General features: G+C 37.7%; 2 protein-coding genes and 1 long non-coding RNA gene across 3 annotated transcripts in view; 1 reads left to right on the top strand and 2 right to left on the bottom strand.

Moving 5' to 3' along the window:
- The window catches only part of tbc1d16 (TBC1 domain family, member 16), a 50,556-nt gene extending 50,087 nt beyond the window's left edge, over positions 1 to 469 (bottom strand). Inside the window, exon 1 of the mRNA XM_036589828.1 lies at positions 278 to 469. The gene's annotated coding sequence lies outside the window, so the exon portion shown is untranslated. The remainder of the gene's footprint in view (positions 1 to 277) is intronic.
- Positions 470 to 2,036: 1,567 nt separating this feature from the next.
- On the bottom strand, positions 2,037 to 19,166 carry gaa (glucosidase, alpha; acid (Pompe disease, glycogen storage disease type II)). Its single transcript, XM_036590316.1, has 19 exons — positions 18,222 to 19,166; positions 17,509 to 17,660; positions 16,363 to 16,528; positions 16,187 to 16,283; positions 15,974 to 16,093; positions 14,679 to 14,797; positions 14,345 to 14,476; positions 13,085 to 13,195; positions 11,400 to 11,513; positions 11,141 to 11,225; positions 9,578 to 9,695; positions 9,180 to 9,313; positions 7,930 to 8,081; positions 7,596 to 7,744; positions 5,833 to 5,974; positions 5,636 to 5,734; positions 5,388 to 5,552; positions 2,832 to 2,984; positions 2,037 to 2,406 (listed from the first exon to the last, which is right to left on the bottom strand). Exons 1-19 carry the CDS (start codon positions 18,759 to 18,761, stop codon positions 2,341 to 2,343), a joined length of 2,814 nt encoding a protein of 937 aa, XP_036446209.1. The 5' UTR covers positions 18,762 to 19,166; the 3' UTR covers positions 2,037 to 2,340.
- LOC118821618 lies at positions 11,488 to 16,027 on the top strand. Its single transcript, XR_005008352.1, has 3 exons — positions 11,488 to 11,535; positions 11,874 to 11,953; positions 15,953 to 16,027. It is a non-coding gene; the product is annotated as an uncharacterized LOC118821618 (long non-coding RNA).
- Positions 19,167 to 20,595: the final 1,429 nt, after the last annotated feature.

Raw genomic sequence — 20,595 nt, 5'->3', positions numbered from 1 at the left:
AGCCTTTCACAACTGACTTTTACCTTCATTGCTGCTCAGCACACCAGCCTTTCTCCCTTAACTCAGCATCTCGCCTCATCGTAAAACCCTTCTCCGAGCCTACTAGGCAGCTTACTGAGAGAAAATAACTTCACTGGACCTTTAACGTCGAGCTGGTTTATTCATAAGGAGCAGCCTTCCATCACTAGCGGTTGCATCCGTGTGGGATGCAGACTACTGTTGCCCATATGCCTTCAAATGAGCAGACGAGCAAAACACAGCGGCGGTTCATGCTTACCTTCAGTCCCTGAGGAAATTACACTGCCTGCCGCTCGTCCATCTCTATACTGTTCTCGTCAGTAAAATTACATTCGGAAATCAGGCTGCTGACGCTGTCCTGCACCCTGTGTGTGTGTGTTTATCCGTGTGCCTTCACAGCCTTCACAGGACACGCTGCTGCTGCTGCTGCTCTAACGTTACTATCCTGAAACCCAACCCCCAAAATATCAGCTGCTTCCGTGAAAACACTCCGCTTAAAATATCTGCTTATATTTTTTACAGTATACAGTAAAGCAGAGCTTAACGTTAGAAATACACATAAACAGCAAGATGAAGGTTTAATTAAAATATTATTTAATCTTCTAGCATTTAATTGGCCGTGACGTTTCTGAGGCTACGTTTTCTGCATGTATGTGGTTGGTGGAGCCGAATTGACGCGTCAGCGAGTGTCAGGAGGACCACGTGACCACAGCATCGGCAGTCAATGAACTGCTACTAATGTGGGTACAAAAGAAAGGATTAATCATGTGAAATAAACCCTGATGACAAATTCCTGCTAGATAAAGAAATTCTTTAAAGATAAAGTTATAAGATATAAAGTAAAGTTAAAAAAATACTAAAAATATTCTGTTGTGGTTTTTTTTTAAGTCCTGAGAAATTATACTTTAAATATTTAATAATTTTCTACGTATAAAATATGGGCAAACATGTAAGTTAGAAGAAGGTATCTACATTTAAGCACACACACACACACACACACACACACACACACACATATATATATATATACATATATATATATATATATATATATATGTATGTATGTGTGTGTGTGTACATACACTGTACATATATAGGTACATATATAGCTAACAGTTTCCACATTCCTGGGAAGGCTTTCTAAAAAATGTGTCAGTGGGAATTTTTGCATTTGTGAGGTCAGACACTGATGTCGACGAGAGGGCCTGGCTCGCAATCTCTGTTCTAGTTCATCCCAAAGGTGTTCAATGGGGTTAATTAGGTCAGGGCTCTGTGTGGGCCAGTGAAGTTCTTTCACACCAAACTCACCCAGCCATGCCTTTATGGACCTTGCTTTGTACACTCTGTGCTTTCCCCAAACTGTTCCCACAAAGTTGGAAGCATAGAATTGTCCAAAATGTTTTGGTATGCTGAGCATTAAGATTTCCCTTCACTGGAACTAAGGGCTCTAGGCCAACCCCTGAAAAACAACCCCATAGCATTATCCCTCCTCCACCAAACTTTACAGTTGGTACAGTGCAATCAGGCAGGTAATGTTCTCCTGGCATTCGTCAAACCCAGACTCATTCATCAGACTGCCAGATAGAGAAGTGTGATTCGTCACTCCACAGAATACGCTTCCACTGCTCCAGAGTCCACTGTCGGCATGCTTTACAATCCCCACATATACATACACATATACATATTATGCAGTAAATACATGGACTACAATGTAACTGAGTTGTTATTCAGTTACAGCAGTGGTGAATAAATGTCCTGGCCACTTAAGGGGTTTAATATTTTTGAGATAAAATGATGGATGATTGTTGCAATGATGAAAGCAATCAGATGGAAAGCTCAACCATTACTTAAGAAATGCTCCTTTTAGCAGAGCTATAGAGATATATTACACCATTGTAGTTCTTTCATACGTCTTACACTATTACATTTAATTAAGCATTATATTTAATTAAGCATTATATGCTGGGTCTGTTCATGATGTGGTCAAGGAGCAAAAGGAAAACAGTACCAGGGATTCATCATGGACAGTCACTATTCAAAATCTGGAACACAACAAATGGAGAAGGGCTCAAGATATGAAAGAAAATAAGAAAACGAAAAACAGCTGATAAATAACAAGTCAGAAATATACTAAATAAATATGTTAAATTTTTTTATTGGTAATGCAAGTTAAAATATATACATTAAAAAAAACTCTTTATCCAAAATTCAGTCAGTAAAATAATCTGTTGGTATATGTGACTCTGACATCTAAGGGCACATTGACAGACATTCTTTTATGCAGCAAAGTGACAATAATAGCATCAGAGGCTGCTCATGCTGTCATGAACTCCACTGCATGGTAAACGTCTCTGACATGAGCAGGGCCAGATTGGACACCGTAAGAACCTACAACACACAGACACATACAAACAAGTCAATAAAAGATTAGCAATATTACTACCTATGCTTTTTATTTAACTGTCTAAAATATGAGCTCTAAAATTCCCTTCATCTGATTTCAGAAACTAGAAAATACAATGAACTATTAAAACTCCCTTAAAAAAGGTCCTAAAGGGATCTGTGGTTCTAGGAAAACGTGTAACTTCTTTAAGGAACCATCTTCAGTAATGTTCTTCAGATAATCAGCATAACCTTCTGACATCTTTACCATTATTTTTAAGAGTGTACTAAAGTTATTATTAATAAAATTACACCATAATTATATTAGAACTCCAAGCCTAATATTAGAATGTTGTTACAAATGACTGACAGATGGCAAACTTACTAAAAAACAAAGCAGAACACATTAATGCATTAATCACGGGTCTTACCTTGGTGTCAGAGTGGTATGAGTAGTCCTGCACTTTTGTCCCATTAACCCACACACCTGTAGGGGGGGTTGGAACTCCAAACACACGCACCTCTCCCAGCACTAAGCCATCCAGAGCTCCATTCACTTTTAATGGCTCACTCACCAGCTTAGACTAGAGGGCAAATGAAGTCATTGACCTGAAGAGCAACTGTTCAGGTTTAGTTATACTAAGAGATTCCCCACTGGAAATCATTTAAATCAGGAACTAGGTTTTAAATGTTAATACCAACTACTACATTAACCAGTTAACAAACCATGCATCATTAAAAGCTTTTAAAAATGATATGGCAAAAAATACACCCAAAGCAGTGTGTTTCAGCCTTTTTTTCTTACTGTAAAAGAATTTAAAGAATTTCAAATATGCATTAACATGAAGAAGACTGCACACTGATTATTGCAGATTCATCAAGACAGTCATCATTAATCATTATACAGCATAAATCATAGTAATTATTGAATAACAAGGCTGAATCAGGTCTTAGTCTGGGGTTCACAGTGAGATACATGTGTTTTGTTCACGGTTTTTGCATGCTGGATGCCTCATGTTTTATACACCCTGAGCAGCTGTTTTTTTGTGCCGAACACTTTAGGCACCTACAGTAAGGGTGAGCAATATGGTAAAAATATCAATAATGATATAAAAAAGGTATTTTCATGATACCCGACACATATTACAATTTTGACATAAAGACACAATGCACCAGAAGAATAACAAAATTTATCACAATAACAATAAAATATCATATTGCCCACCTTTAACCCAAAAGAAAAGTTAAACTCTAAGCAGTGGGGTTTGCTAGTAGCACCCTGCTTGCTAGTTATTAGTACAACACTTTATACAAGGGAAAGTGGCAGAGCTTTCTGCTTGTGCATATCGAAATGATAGCATAGCTGACTGACATTTGCAATGCTTCTGTTGCTTAGCAACATGTAGAAGCTGGCTTCAGAAAACACAGAACAACAAAAAGTCATACAGTGCTAATGTTTTTCAGCCTTCAGATAAAGCGTAATGTGACCCCCCCTTGTGATTAACTGAGTCTATAAAAGCCTGCAGGTTAATGAAAAGATTTTAATTTACACATTTTTTCCAAGTTTGCAAGTTTATTTGTTTAATATCAGTAAAAAAAATGATGGGAATAGATGTGTAGATTAAAGTCATGTGGCTTGGATTCGAGTTAGACTCGAATCATAAATCTGATAACTTGAGACTGGACTCGACAAATTCGAGAAAGACTTGTGACTCGACTTTGACTCGAACACCAGTGACTCGGACTTTCACTCAGACCTGAGTCTCATGACTAGGAAAAACTCGAGACTTAAAGTGGAAGAAACGTAGAGAGGCGCCCGACTGTAGACTGTTACTTTTCATGTGAATGGATTCATTTCCTGATGCAGTAGCGCTGTTAAGTCTGTTACTGTGCTTATGCTTGGCTTATTTTATTTCGCTAGAGAAGCATCAGAATTCAGCATCAATAATCCCTCGTTCAGTGCTTAAACTCCAGTCCAGGTGAAATGACCATTTTCCTCATGGTAGTAAAACAAAGGAAACACAGCTCTCTCTATTTGACCAATTAATACAGCTTCTGCAGTTAAAACAAGCGCAGCATTCACCATGAGGCTGAGGTTAACTTGTTATTGGCCAGCTTCATATTGGAATTTGCAGAAATTCGGAGAAGCCGACTTCAGCTTCATCATTCACCATCATTTTGCTGACTTTTCTGTAAACCTTGTTTAACTTAGTCGTTTTGGTTTCTGTTTCTCGTCTAAATTCAGTTAGAACTAGTGGTTGTTCTTAATTTGCTGAGCTAGATTTAGTGCTAAGCTAGTTTTTATTTGAATCCAGCACTGCCAAACTAAAAAATAATCTTCAAATATATATATATATATATATATATATATATATATATATATATATATATATTAATAGAACTTTTTATGTGTAGTGCACTTATTTTTGTGTATACCAGTGTATCTGTCATGGTTTTCCATGTACTATGTTTTTGCATTTTATTTGTAAGGGAAAAAAAAAACCTTAATACACAGCCATACACTACTAAAATGATGTTTAGTGTTGAAATGGCCTTAAATTAGCTGAAGGATGTAGACTAACCTGTTTAGGACTCAAAGATTAGGACTTGGGACTTGACTTAAGAATTGCCTGTACTGACTTGGGACTCAAGACTTGCCTGTACTGACTCAGGACTTGACTCGAGACTCAACTGTCTTGACTTGGGACTTGACTCGGGCTTCGAGTGTCAAGACTTGAAACTTACACATTACTTGCAACTTAATGACTTGTTTCCACGTCTGATTATGGTAGCCTTGTAGCTCCAGTGCAAAACTAAACAAGCAATCTTCAGACACCAAACATGTCTTAGAAGAAACTATGTTTGTAATAACTGGGAAATTATGTAAATCTGATTTTTTTCTTGAACTATTCCTTTAAGGGGTTAATTAATGATTACTACCTCATAAAAACTAAAGGAATTTAGCATTTTAATAAAAACAGCTTTACCTGTCCTGCGAGGAAGATGATGAATGAGTAATCTCCACGCTCAAAAGTGTCCAGACTGTCTCCATCGTCCCAGAACAGCTCCCCCCTGGCCCAGCCCTCTGAGGACAGTGCCACAGTCAGAAAGAAAGGGTTCCTGCGTGAGGCTGCAGTCGTCAGTGCAGGTACCTCAGTGAACATAAAGAAAAGTGATAAACACTTTTGAAGAGCACATTCTGAGCACGTTCTACCAAAGCATGGATATAGAGTACCTGCTGTGGAATAATATGTCCCTCCCTCACATGGACGGTGATGGTGTCCAGTGGGGCAGGGAGGAGCAGGTACTGCCCCTTGCTGATGTAAGGCTGTCCCTAACATGAAACATGCAGGAAAAGGAGAGTATGAGTGAATCTAGACAGTTATGATTAATGGTCCCATGGTTAAACATACATGAGAAAAGGAGATTTACATTGTAGAAGCTGTACCACGTTCCAGGGGGGAGGTAGGCTGCCAGCTCCACTGCTCCCTCCTCTAGGACTGGACTGATGAGGAGAGAACTTCCCCATAAGAACTGCTTGTCTATGGTCTGGCAATTTGGATCAGTCGGGAATCTAAATCCACGGATAAAACACAGGGTAAATATGTGATCCCACTATAGGTAAATAGGTAAATTTGGCAGGTTTACAATTTCTAACTGTAGCTCATCTGTTGCTGAACAATGTCCACAACCCCCCACCTCATCCAACAGTGGAAAGGGACCACCATAGGACCACTGCTGGCCAACTGTTATTTGGGTGGTGGACCATTCTCAGCTGACACTGACATGCCAGTTGTGCTCATATGAGTGCATCAGACTCAGTGGTGTTGTCAGAGTATTTATACCAGCCAGTGTCACTGCTGGAAAAATAGTCCACTGACCCAAAAATATCCATCTATCCAACAGGGGTTCTGTCGTCAAAAACTGATCTCTGATGAAAGGCTAATGGATGAATGGAAAAAGATGAGCTATTATCTCTTACTGTACCCTTCCATGGTGCATCAACAAGGTCTGCATGTCACTATCATGTTGATATCAGTGCTGCGATAAGAATGGTCCACCATCCAAATAATACCTGGTCTGATGTGGTGCTATTGTAGTGGTTTTCTATTGATTAAAGGATGGAAGGATAGAGTGGTAGGTGTTTGTAATAAAATGAGCAGTGAACACCCTCAGCTCCATCTATGCCTTCAAAGAAGACCTAACAATTTCAGTGAAATAAAAATATTAATACAATGCTTGTTCTATTTAAAGATTTAGAGACCAGTGGAAATGTGTAACTGCACACAACCTTTTTTCACATCGGTTGTGCTTCCATGAACGGATGAATCAGATGTTTGCGGGCGCATTGAAAACATTTTTTTAAAGAGAACCCAGTTAAAACTTGGTAATGGATGTGTTTTCTAAGGATGTAATGAATTATCTACTATTGTCATCATAGCTTCACTATAATTAGGAGATAATAGTGGCATCAATCAATTATATTTTGAGTTCCAATGGTGGGGGTGTCTTTTTTGTGAGAAAAAAAGACACCACTCTAGCTTTCTGGAAGTCCTAGATATGCCACTACTGTGAGTATGAGTGGTAGCATAATCAATGCATTTCAGATGTTAGAAACGGAAAACAGCAGCGGTAGCTCTTTGGCTAATGCTCTTTACTGAAAGAGTTAGTGTAAAACTGCTACAAGGTAATTATATGTTAATATGTATTTTGCAAATGTCTGTGCTTCATCTAGAATGTCCAAAAGATGTTGATGTGAATCGTTAGCTTAGCCCTAATAGACTACTCGAATCCCATAGAGGGACTGGTAGAAATTAGCATTAGGGTTTTTCCCCTTGTTTCGAAATTTACAGCAAGTGAATTATCTACTATTGCTATATATATATATATATATATATATATATCTCAGCATCATACCTTTCAGGCCTAGACATTGGGCCAGAACTTGTTTATGAGCCTCTGTGTGTGACGTTAATACATAAAGACGCATGATGCAGTACAAAAAAACTCCCATTAAATCCAACCTGACACCTCTGACTTTTAAATGACTATTTCAGGCTTTACAGGGTGACTCGCAGCAGCGCACACACACACTCATCATATTTTAGTGTGTTTTATTTCCCCGGACTCAGTAATGCAGCTTTAATTAACAGGATGCTCGGTTTATTTATATAGAAATTGAAACAGCCTCCTACTCCAGAAAAAGAGGTCTGGCCACAGTGCTGGCTGAGGTATGCGCCTGGTGGAACAGAGTGTAGAGGAAGGGCAGAAGAGAGTATCTGAGCGTCATCACACTCCTCATGGCCACCTGGGCCTGCTGTCCGAACACATAGGGCTCCTGTGGCTAGGATACACACATATACACACACTTACACAAAAGGTCCAGGTTACCATTTACATATATATTACACTACAGCACATGTGGTGACTCCAGTGTTCCATAGTGTAGTGCAGTTTAGTGTAGTTTAAATGTCAAGTAATGAGCTTTGTATGGAGTACTGTACAGTAAGGTTATGGGCTGTATCTTACAGCATTGGGTCTGTCGTTGTGGTTTCTCATGAACGGGTAGAAAGCTCCCAGCTGTGTCCAGCGCACACACAGCTCCTCACTAGTGTCTCCTTCAAAGCCACAAATATCTGCCCCAACCAGAGGAACTCCAAACAGACTGAAGAGGAGCACAGCTGAAATACCCACACAACAAACAAAATACAATCAATATGTACTCAGAGAACACTGCTGTAAAACATTGCTAATTCTAACATCTTAATAATCTTTATAATCTTGCTTCTAATAAGGGTTTTAGAAGGTGTAAAGCACAATTGAATGGATTCCAGAGCACATATAAGGTCTTATTAGACAGTGAAAAGCTAAGTTTTTAAACCATTTTTCACATCCGTATTGTAACATCACAACACATTACCACACATAATACTTTTGCCTGTTTCCCTGTACTTAGAAAACACTTGGAAGTTACTTCACTAAAACTCATTTTTAATAGAACCCACCAGGCAGGAGCTGAATTCCATAAATAAATGTTTGAAATATGTAACTACAGCAGTGTGCAAAAGTCAAATCCTTTATTTACTTCATTTCCAGTCAAAATGGCCATTAAGTGAAAGTTATTCATTTTTCAGGTGTTATATTTCTGAGGAGATTAGATACAAGATAAACCACTTATACTGAAGGGAATAGCAAAGGAGAATCTGTGAAAGTACAGGGGTTTCCAAAACTTTTTTATAACCAATTTATAGCAAACAATCGCAATACTGGTCAGAAAAATCCCTATTAGATATTTTTTCCTAAATCGCTCAGCCCTAGTGAGCAGACAACTGTGTAATTTCCTGTTAAATATGTTTTCTGCTTGCTTGCCTGAAACTGAAACTTGTACTTAATGGCTGTTATAAATATTATAAATGCTATAAATATAAATATCTGTTATAAATATCTGACTTCTACAAAGTACAATGTGTAACACAAAATCACAGTTTCAACCGATACACTCTGACAAAAATAAGTTTCGTACAAATGTTTATTGACAGAATTCAGCAACTGTGTTTTAAGTCAACAGATGTTCTGTTCTTTTCTAAGTACAAGGAAACAAATCACAATCACTGTCAGTACTAACTGACCACACGCTACAGTTGCAGATGGAGAACAGACTGAACAGTGCTGACACAAATGTTTTTAAGTGGGTTATACCACATGTAGACAAATGTAGATGACTCAGAGGTTCTCAACTTTGTGCTGCTACACTGCTTGAAACTACAGTACTGTCTTACCCGGGATGGAGTAGCGGAGCTGCTCCCAGTCACTTCGCACATCACCTGTCCAGTGACCAGAGAAGCGACCCAGCCCAGGGAATGAGGAGCGGGACAGCACGAAGGGCCGAGAAGCCCTCACTTTCAGCAAAGCTCTGAAGAAACAGAACAGACAACCTGTCTAAGGCAAGTTCTTCTATTTAGTAGTTTTATAGATTTATAGTTTTATATGCAAAATGTGTGATAAACATTTATAACTGACAAGTGAGGATTTAATCTGGTGGAATCAATGTAGAATAAAGTACATACTGCATAATCTTACTCCAAGCAGTTAGTAATTAATGTGTTCCTTATTTAAATTTTATTAAATAAATTAAATAGTAAGCATTTCTGTCAAGAGATGTAATACCATGTCTGACCTGTAAGTGGCCATCGCCTCAGTCAGCCCATACAAGTTGTGCAGGTTGTAATGAGTGGACAGAGTCTGCTGGCTGGACATGCACAAGGTGCCCGAGTTTAAACGACCTCCTATCATATCTGCAGAACCACAGACAGCTCCTCATATACAGGCCACAGATAGTTAATAAGAAATGACTATGAGTTACGTCAAAAAAGATCAAGCCAGCAGACACTTTAAACAGAATGAACTAGAGCTGAAATGAATATTCTGCATTAACGATAATGGTAACAAAAAAGTGAACAGATATTTCCTTTATCAATTGTTCATTTACATTTTCAAAGCAATGTAGAGAGAATTAACAACTTATCCTAAAGAGGGCAGCAACTGACTTGCAGTGTCGTACCAATGTGAGCACAGTGAAAGAAAAAGAACAATTTTGGCTAAAAGTTAAAAAAGAAGTAAAATCTGGTAGCATTTTCTTAAAATGAAGAAAACGTAATCACAACATATGCAGATCTTGCTTAGATTCAATGAAAGCACAACGCTACCTTCTATACCTGAAAAAGAAAACAAGCTGGTGTTGAAGCAGCCGATGGTCAGTAAAGGGACAAACCTGAAGTTAGCTTCTGACAGGTTCCAGAATGTAACTGCTGCATGATTTAAGATAGAACGGAAATTTTAAATATGAAGCTGGCCAATAGGAAGCCAACTTCAGCCTCACAGTTAATGGTAGCTTTCCTTCCATGCCAGTGTTCTGACAAACTGAACTATTCTCTGAGGACGCACAGTCCACTTAGCTAATGTTACCCTCACAAACATCACTAAATCTCATCATGTTATATTACCAACATTAGATACTGGTTTATTCTAAGCCATATCAGTGTCTGTTAATTAGAAGTTTTTAGCAGCCTACATCAAAAACTATTTAAGATTCAGCAGCTCATCCTGTCACAGCATTATATGTGTTAGCTATTACAAAAAAATGGTTAATTAGCTTCAAATACAATTCATTTTTCAAACAGTTTTCACATTAAAAAAAATACCACCTGCGTTCTCGTCCTGCAAACCAGATCACACTAGTTCGTCTAGTGAACGTGCACGTTAAAATGTTGAACTGGTTAGGCGATCCTGCAGTATGAACAGTTATATCATTAATCTATGTATTTATCGTGATATCACTTCTTTTTAGTCATAGCAGCTCATAATACTCAGAATACATTTTAGAACACTCTACACCTTTACAGGCCACATTTAAGCCAATTAATCAATTACTAGTCCATTAATTCACATGAATAATCAAAATTCTTTTTTTGCAGAGAGAAGAAATGAATGAAACTGAAATACTGCCAAACATGCGTATACTAAAAAAAAACATGTCCTCAGCACAATTAGCAGCTCCGTGCAGTAATACAGGCAACTATCTGCCACCATGTGGACCTATCACAGTCAGGGGGAGGTCTCAAAACAAACAACATAGTAATTAGGAGTTTTGCTCCGGACTGTATAATCTCAAGCCATCACATCATTTTGGCCAAACACATTGTTTTCATTTGAAGTATACTGCTGGCTTTAGCGTACTGACCTGGAACATAAGGAGGATTCTCTAGGTCACTGTCAGGGCATCCATATACAGAGCCTTGAACAAAGTTAGCAGGCTCATTCATATCCTGCAAGCATAATGTCACAGTTACAGCAAATGTAATGAAAAGAAGACGCACTGCTGTACTGAAAAATTACCACATTACAATTTGGCAGAATCAGCCCTATTCAGACCAGAAGAATCAGCATGACTCTGGGAGAAAGAACACATACAGGGTAATGAGATTATGAGTTAGACTTACTATCCACAGGCCGTCTAGTGGCACCTTCGCATAAAAGTCTCTGATGCACTCCTCCCACCAGCTCACCGTGTCTGGCTTAGTGAAGTCTGGGAATGCAGTTGGACCGGGCCATACCTGACAAATGCACACATGTAAGGTATGTTAACTCGCATTTCTTTACGCAAACATATTCTTGTGCAAAGGTTTTACATAAGCATTGTATGTGCGTGTGTATATACATATATATATATATATATATATAAAATCACAATGCCTTATTTCAATATTTCATTTTCTCTCAATATATCAGAACAGATATACACCAGCAAGCCAGTAATGTCACTTTTCCAAAAAAAAAGTCACAGTACATCTCTACATCCAATTATGCATTCTCTGAGCACTGTACAGGCCTGTAGCAATAATAACGTAATTGCCTGATCGCAATTAGTTGAGCTGATCATACTTATTTGAGTTGATTGCAATTATTTTCCACAGTTGTTAGCCCGATGTTTACGTCACAACAAACAGAACGTGAATTGGGTGTGTTTTCATCCATCGGGTTGAGGCAAATACATGTAAGTAGTGGAAAATGTTTGTTTTTGACGTTACCTAATAATGCCTTAAGAGGGCAGTGGTGAGAAATGTTGGCTTATTTGAACTGGGGCTGTGTCTGGTCAGCTGGGAGTTACTAAAAATCAACAGCCTGGAAGCAAGATAGCTAATCAGCCAATTTGGTCATCTTAGGGTAGTTGCGTAAAATAAACAAAAAAGACAGTGAAACTGTCAATCATTACTATGTATATGGCAATTCATCATCAGCTACAATTTCATGATCATGACAGGCCTTAAACAGGTCACACAGGAAACTGTAAAAAGCTGTGCCACTTGGGATCCACAATTAGGTACCTGTCAATAATATACACAGTTCAGTGTTCTTGAAGTACAAAAACATTGAACTGCATGTATTATTAGAAAGAACAATACCCATGATATAGTTGGATGGAAATGTTTGAAATTACATATGTTGTTGATTTTCTAAGTGATTTTCAAAGTTAAATATGGCATTTTCTGCAGCTTTTAGAGCAAAATTTCTATTTTTTTGTTGAGTTTAACATAATTGAAAAACACCACATAAAAGTATAAAATGTGCCATAACTTTTGCACAGGCAACATTTTGTGTTTTTTTTTTCTCCAATATGTTAATGCTACCTTAAAATAAAAGCTTCAAATCCATTTTGATGGTACACTGACTTATAAGAGGGAGAATGGTCTCTCTGTCATCTGGGCATGGAACACTTGCTACTGCACTATGTAACTTTGGTGAAGCGGGCACAAGACCTCTCACGAGAGCTGTGCAACAATTTACAGTGCCACGTCACACACCAACAACCCTCGATCTTCAGCTAGCTATAAGAAGAAGCCAGCTTGGTACTTCCAGTATAGACATCAAAATGCAATTTGTATTTATGACAGAGGTATAAAAGTGAATTGCACTCTACAACTGTAATGGGGCCCCAGTAGCAAAAAATACCTTTATGCTTTCATTTTGGTAAATACACAGTAGCTAAAATATGCCCAAACTTTTGCATATGATGTAATTTATCACAATACTGATATTACATATCATCCATCCCAAAAAGCAAACAAAACAAAAACAAAAAACAAGTGTCAAACGATCCCATCTTTAAGACATAAGAAGTACCCACCTTCCCAATGAGCGTTTGTCCAGTGAGGTTTCTGATGAACACTCCCCTCCGCTCTCCCTCATCAAATGGTTTGTATGTACCTGGGGGGCTTGTGCTGCTGATGCCTGGATCCTAAAATAGATCATATCTGTGACCATAACACATGTAATAATACAATTCAAATAATACATGTGATTTTATATAGTCTTAAGTTTGGGTGTGAATGAATTTTCCTGCTCACTAGATGCACAAACACTATTATGCACTTTAAATTTAAAGGTTCCAGTAAAAAGGTTCACAGCGGTGGTGAAAGGAACCGGGGCCTTATTGCAGAAACATATCTTTTTCAAAAAACCTGAGCCAATAATTTTCTCTATAGTGAACCATTTCACATGAAACCACCCTGAATGACTTTATCACTGATGAAATAATGTAGAAATTTATTCCAAAGAACCATTTTTGGCACCTGTATATTTTGATAGTGAAAATATCTGTGCTGGTTTTTATTTTTTGTTTAAATCTGACAGATAGATCTAAAAGGGCACTCTGGCCAAATAACAAAAAAGTTAACAATTACTACAGCTGTTGTAAACATGCCTTCTTACCTCATAAAGCAGTGCCACAGTAGTCTCCAGAGTCAGATGTTCCAGTTTAAAGGCTGTGAAAACCCCTTTCTGATTATGTATTATGAAGGTGGGAGACACTTTTGGAAAACAACAACTGCTTTGGTGCAGAAACTTCAGGGCAGGATGTTTCAGTTTTTTTCTTTTTTATTTTTTGATAGCTGCCTATGCAGAATGAAGCCAAATTACTGCTAAGAAGCTGTATGTCTTTGAAATATCTGAATATATTTGAAGAGAGAAGGCATTTTCTATTTCAGCACTCCACAGGTGTTCTTCAATTGAATTGTGTTTTCATTAAATTAAACAGCTAACTAACACTACAGCCGTATTTATTAGGCTCTAGATTAGTTGTTAAGCTAGCAGTCAGGATTGATTCAGCACTGCTGAGATTCCCAATAGTTGTATTTTTATAAAGCATGTTGGTTACTGTAGTAACAGAACACAGATGAATGAAAATGCCAAAACGATACAGAACTGATACAAAAACAGAATTTGAGTTTGAGGGATGCAATGTGGCACCACAGAATATTAGAAAACATGATAAATAGCACATTAAATCACAGTTCTAGACCAGAACACTCCTTTGAACTGTTAGACTAGCTATTGTTTGTTGACAGTTCATCTCTGCAGTGAGATAAGAGTAGACTAACCTGCTTACCAAAATCAGCACATACTTCATTCCCTGCTGATGGAACTCTTTCACCATCTCCGGCAAGTCTCCAAACCTCTGTGGGTCAAAGGTGAAGACTCTTCTCTTGTCAGCATAATCAAGATCATTCCACTGCACATCCTAGTGACATAGACATGCAACACCATATCACTTATATGACATCAGTGACATAAAAGTATATTAATGTTTTCTTCAGACAACATAAACATGGTCACATTAACTCCTTCACATTACTTTATTTAACTAAATAGAATCTCATGTTAAGCACTGGTGCAGTAAATGGTCAAAGACTCTATGCAAAGCTTGTCATAAAGTTACACACTAGAGGAAAGTTGGCCTTGTGCATCTTCTGAACCACCGCTCTAGTAGCATTTGTGGAGGTATAGCCCCAGCGGCAGAGGTGGAACCCCAATGACCAGTAGGGTGGCATCATGGGATAACCTAGAACATTATGAAGGAATTATACACCCTAAACAAGTTTAGGAGCGGTGACATGTACAGTACTGTGCAAAGTCAGAAACCACCCTTTATTTAATTAATTTCCAGTGAAAATGACCTTTAAGAACAACTTTTTTATTTTTCAGGAGATATTCTGAGGAGATTAGATATGACAATTCACTTGCATAAGGAAGGGAAAATAAAATAAATTGACTTTTAACAACTGTGCAAGACCTGGTAGATCCCCAAAACCATCACCATTAGATAAACAGTGCTCAAAGCTTTCATCTTTGAAGATCTGAAATATTCCACAGATATTTCTGTCAATCCTTCCACTGTAAAAAGACAACTCAATGCTATATACCTGAAAGGATGCACAGCTGTCAAGAGGCTGCTGCTGAGAAAAGGAAATAGATTAAAAAGAAGAACATTTGCAAAGCAAACAAAGAAGCTGCTGCTGTTCTATGAGCAATGGATTGACCGCTCCAAAGTCCAGACTTCAACGTTACTGAATGTGTTTGGGATAACTTGGATCATGAAAAGCAGAACTGTAACCAACTTCTAAGACTAAACTTTGCAAATGTGGAAAAATATCCCTGTAGATTTCTTTGAAAAACTGAAAACGAGTCTACAAAAAAAGAATCGAGGCTATAATAAAGGCAAACGGTGGACACTAAATACTGAAAATTTGACATTAGATTTAGTTGTTTTTTTCCTGACACTGAAAAATGAATAACTTGCACTTAATAGCCATTTTGACTAAAAAATGACATAAATGAAGGATGGTCTCTGACTTCTGCAGCTTAATTTAAAGCAATTAAGGTACATTAAAAAGTAAAACAAAACAGCAGTAGCTTTCCTGGAGCCAAGATTTTGTCAATAACTTTGTCCTTTTTTTATAAAAAATAAAAATATGTCATAGAGAGTCAGAAATCACTTACTAACTCAACATGGTTTGAGGTAAGCGTGTGATGATTTGGCATGCAATTTGCACAGTGCTAATTAGTGGGGTATAAGCTTCCATTACTTGTTAGCTGTATTAGCCTCATAGCTTTAGAGCAAGACTAATGAAGTAAACTAAAACATATCTTGATTGACTGATAACTTAATGATTTGAGGTTAGAGGAAAATTTGATTTTGTTACAAATTTCCTTTAAGTAAAAGCTGGACATGCCGCACCGATAACGCGATGGTACTGTCGGACTACACTCTGTGGATCAGGGCCTAAGAAGATGTACAAGTCCAGAATCCCTCCAGTGGTCACCCAGGTTAGTGCTGGACCAGGCTGCAATGCCACTTCTACATGGACACATGACAATAAACACAACATAAACATACAATATACAAACAAATGAGCCATTTAAAAAGCTAAATAAAGGAGTAGTCACTCACCCATGGCATTACTATTAAGAAGGAAGATCCCATGAGCCTGACCATCACCCTCCTGAACCAAGCAAAATGGATGGGACCCATACAAGTTGGTATCACTCTGCAAATAAAAATAATATGGAAATATTAGTAGAATCAGAATACATTCCAAATGGGGGCTCGATTGGTGGTGTACCGACATGTGGTGCCATATCTCTGTTCCACAGAGTGATGGAGGTCCAGTCGAGGTCCAGTGTGAGGCCAGTGTAGTGCTCCCCAAATCCAGACACTACAGAAGAGGCTAAAGTGGTGGAGAGCTGCAGGTACTGGTCTGCAAACAGGAGGGGTGCTACTGTGGTATTCAGCCTATGAAGCACACAAACACACAAAGGACCTAAATATGGCACTCGTGAAAGAGCTCCAGAAGGGCTGAAGTTCAGAATCAGCATTATTCTTATAGGCCTACAAGGCATTATAATTTACTCAATTAGAAAGCATACAACAAAAGAGAGAGGGCAAATATTCTACAGTTTTCTTACTTTATTTATTTATTTATTTTTTTTATTTTGCCCACTTTTAACATTTGTGTGGTTTTATGTACCAAAGTCATAATTCATTTTAAATTACTTTTATCACTAGAATTAAACTGGCCGTTTTTGTTATTGTGCCTTTGAGACTGATGTATGTAAATGAGACTGATGTATGTAAATGTCTGATTGGCTGCCCTGTGTTTTATACTTCTTCAAAAAGCAGTGCAGGCCTTATAACTATAGCGTGAATGAGTGGGGCTGAAGGCTGGATATGTGTAAATGCACTGGTTTCATAACATCACAAAAACAATGAACTGAAAAGTGGCTGTTTTTGCTGCTTAGTTTCCATATATGAACTGGAGAGTCAATGATGTGTTTTAAAACCTAGCAATGTTTACATACTACATCAAACTCTTTTATTTAAAAAAAGCAGGGAAAATAAAGTTTTCTATGATATGGACTCTTAAAAGAACACTTACCAACTGCATGTTACATTAGAAATAGAGCATAATTAGGCCTTGGTTATTGTGTTTTGTGCAGCATTTTACATGAATTGTTAAATAAAAAAGATTGTATCTATCTTTTTATATGTATTTGTTGGTCATTTTTTTAGGTGAAGCAATACTCTTTCTTTTTCTGTTTTAACTTATCAAACCTTAGGAAATCTAAATATCATGATGGATATCATATCGAGAAGTAATAATATTATTTGTGACATATCGCCCACCCCAATACATCAAACCCTTATCTTTTCTTAAAAAGCAGTTCTTTCAATCATGACAATTTGTTCTTAAAGCTTCTAGACACAGTACTCACAGCACTCGGCCATTGGATCTGCGACGTACAACAAAACCAAAAGGATCCGGCTGGAACTCCACATCATACAGGAGAGTCTGCATGTCTGTAGGTGCGCTGGGAGGCACTGCAGCGAAGGGCACCTCATATCGAGCATGAAAGGGATCTTTCAGCTGTATTAGGGAAGACATTACAAGAAGACAAATAATATTGATACAGTTTCTACATTTACAGTAGCAGTCAAAAGTTTGCACCCTCCTGATCATGAAAGGGTTTTCCTTATTTGTATTAGTTTCCACATTTTGGAATAATAGTGAAGACATCAAACCAATGAAATAACACCCCACTGTTATGCTGTCAGTTCTGAGTAGTTACAAGTCTGGGGTCAGTTCAGTGACATTAGTAATCCAGTCCAATTTTGGGCGCACCTACTCATATCAAGTTTTTCTTTTTCTTTTTCTTTCAATTCTTCCCAGCTACAAATACTCTACGAATTTGCAAAGGTAAGTGGTCAGAGATTAACAACTCCCAGCAGATTAGTAATGATATCAAGGTGGTTTAATGCTGAATTTTTCAGTACTATGTGTTAGATGCTGACCTTTTGACTTTTTTGGGGTGTTTCAAGCATTTTGGCAGGTTTTGAACATTTTTTGGTAACCCTGTGCCCTCCATACAAAAATATAAATCCTCTTGAAAAGGGAGGAAACAGACATCTAGACACTTAAGTTACTCACAGTGAGGTGCAGACGCCCTGCCTCCTCTGCCATCACTTCCAGTTTCAGTGTGGAGATGTCTCGGGGCAGGTAAGAAGGAGTGGAGCGAATAAGGGTGGCTTCCTGACCCCTAGGAGTGGGAATAAGTGCTCCCATTCTGTAGCCTGGGTAAGAAACCGGGTAGAAGCACCAAGGCGGCCCACCAAATGTAGACTGGGGCAAGGGCACATAGCAGCAGCCTCGCTTCTCACACGCTTCCCGTGTCAGTGCACGGTCCCGGCCACACTCAAACCTCCTCTCCACAGCAACACTGCAACTCTTTTCAGTGGGCAGCTGATCAGTATTGACATCATCTGAAATGTTTTCTACCTTGTATTGGAAGTAATCTCTCACTCTTGGGACATCTGACCCATACTTTGTTCTTAACTGTGATTGTGATGTCACTTTTACTGTTGTTTCTTTGTGATCATACAACAGGCTAATGAATAGGCAAGATGATAACGTGAGAGTCAAAAACGTTAATAAGATGCGATGTGGAAACCCACACCAATTCAGAGCCATTATCGCAGGGGCTTCTCGGGTTCTTCAGACATGATCCTTGCAGGTTAGGGGGTCTGTTAGGACTCTGAAGCCACTCCAGGTCACCATGAATACACCTGAGAGGAAAAATGGCTGTAATACTGTAAGACTTCTGTAATACTGAGTCTTAATTTAGAATCAGTACTACAAAAGTAACTTAATTCAGTACAGTGACTCAGAAGCTGTGAGCTGAGGTTTAGTAGCTCTCTTCTCGTAAGGAAGCATTTATAGCTCAAGACTCATTCCTGAACATTTCCCTCTTAGTCGAAATAAACACTTATCACCGCACAAACGGCACGAAATAAAGCTTCTTCAGAACCGTTAGAGTCTGTTGTTTCACTTTCACGGTTGCCGACAGTTCAGGAAGAGAATTTAAAAACAGAGAGAAACCGGAACTAGCGCGCGCATATGTTCGAGTCTGTCACGCTTTAATAAAAGTCTCTCATATTAATCTGAAAATATTGGGAAAAAAAATTAAACTGTATCGATTTATTATGTTAGCTGCTAAATATATTTTTGTGTTTCTTTATGTATAATTTGAAGTTATGAAGGTAAATTTACAAATATAGATTAATATACTAGATTATTAAAAAATATTTTACAAATATTTTACATTTTGTATGAACACCAGTATATTAGTATTAGATCAGTTTATACAAATGGACAAACATAATATACTTCTAACTTACAATTACTGATCATTCTACTTTTGTTTTTTAACAATACAAAGATTAAATAAAATATAGAAAAAATTAAATATGAGTACATTTCAGTGGATACCATTAACAGCACTCTTGAGAAAAACAAACTGTGTTTTGATGAACCTTCTCTACACTTTTGAAAAAGATCTACTACAGAAATTTCTAGTGAGTTCCTGAAAGAAACTTATGATAAAGACAAAGTACAGTTTTCTACAGGACAGTACACAATTCTAATGATTACTGTAAGATAGCACTACAGGAATATTAGATGGAAGAAATTAGATTATTGTTTATTATATAAGTGTTAGATAGCACATATAGTCGTTTACAAAAGTCTAAGCATCCCTGGTCAAATGACGTTTTGTTGATTTTCTAAGTAAAAATGATTTACAAACATCTTCTGTACATTTTAATATAGAACTTTTTGTTAACACTTAATATACAATTACTTTTTTATTTTTTGCTGAGGTTAATGTATTGGGGCAAATTTTTACTTAGAAAATCAACAAAACATGTCATTTGATGAGGGGTATTTAAACTGCACATCTTATGTTCGGTTGTAGTATTACTACAGTTCTTTTAAGCACCCTCAAAACATACACACATACGGTACGTCAAGTAAGTCAATGGTACCAGACATTTTTCAGTCGTTTTGGGTCATTTCTTTTAGTCCATTCATCATGAGATTTACACACAATATAAGGGGAAACGTGCATTTTTAAAATATGTCAATTTTTTATGCACATTGACAGAAACAGCCTGTTTAGTTCTAAGGGATAAAAGAGGTTAGAAAATGATCATGTACAAAATGACTGTTTTTAGTACAAACATCTACACTAACAACAACAACAACAATAATAATAATAATAAAAAGTTGAGCTCATGTGGAAAAAAATAAAAGAGGGGTACAATGGTATTGGCCCTTTAATATTATGAAAAACGCATATTCAGTAAGGGGATGTACAAACTTTTGACTAGTAATTCATGTGGTTAAATCCAGAAAACAAAGTGAAAATCTAATACTTAGACTCGAACTAAGACCAGGACTGTTACTTTGCAAAAACGCCTCGAATGTGACTGGCCTCGGAAGCTGAGGTCACACCCAGAACCGGCAG

This window comes from Colossoma macropomum, unplaced genomic scaffold, assembly GCF_904425465.1.
Source record: "Colossoma macropomum unplaced genomic scaffold, Colossoma_macropomum, whole genome shotgun sequence".
Taxonomy (NCBI): domain Eukaryota; kingdom Metazoa; phylum Chordata; class Actinopteri; order Characiformes; family Serrasalmidae; genus Colossoma; species Colossoma macropomum.
This window is presented reverse-complemented; position numbering and strand designations above follow the sequence as displayed.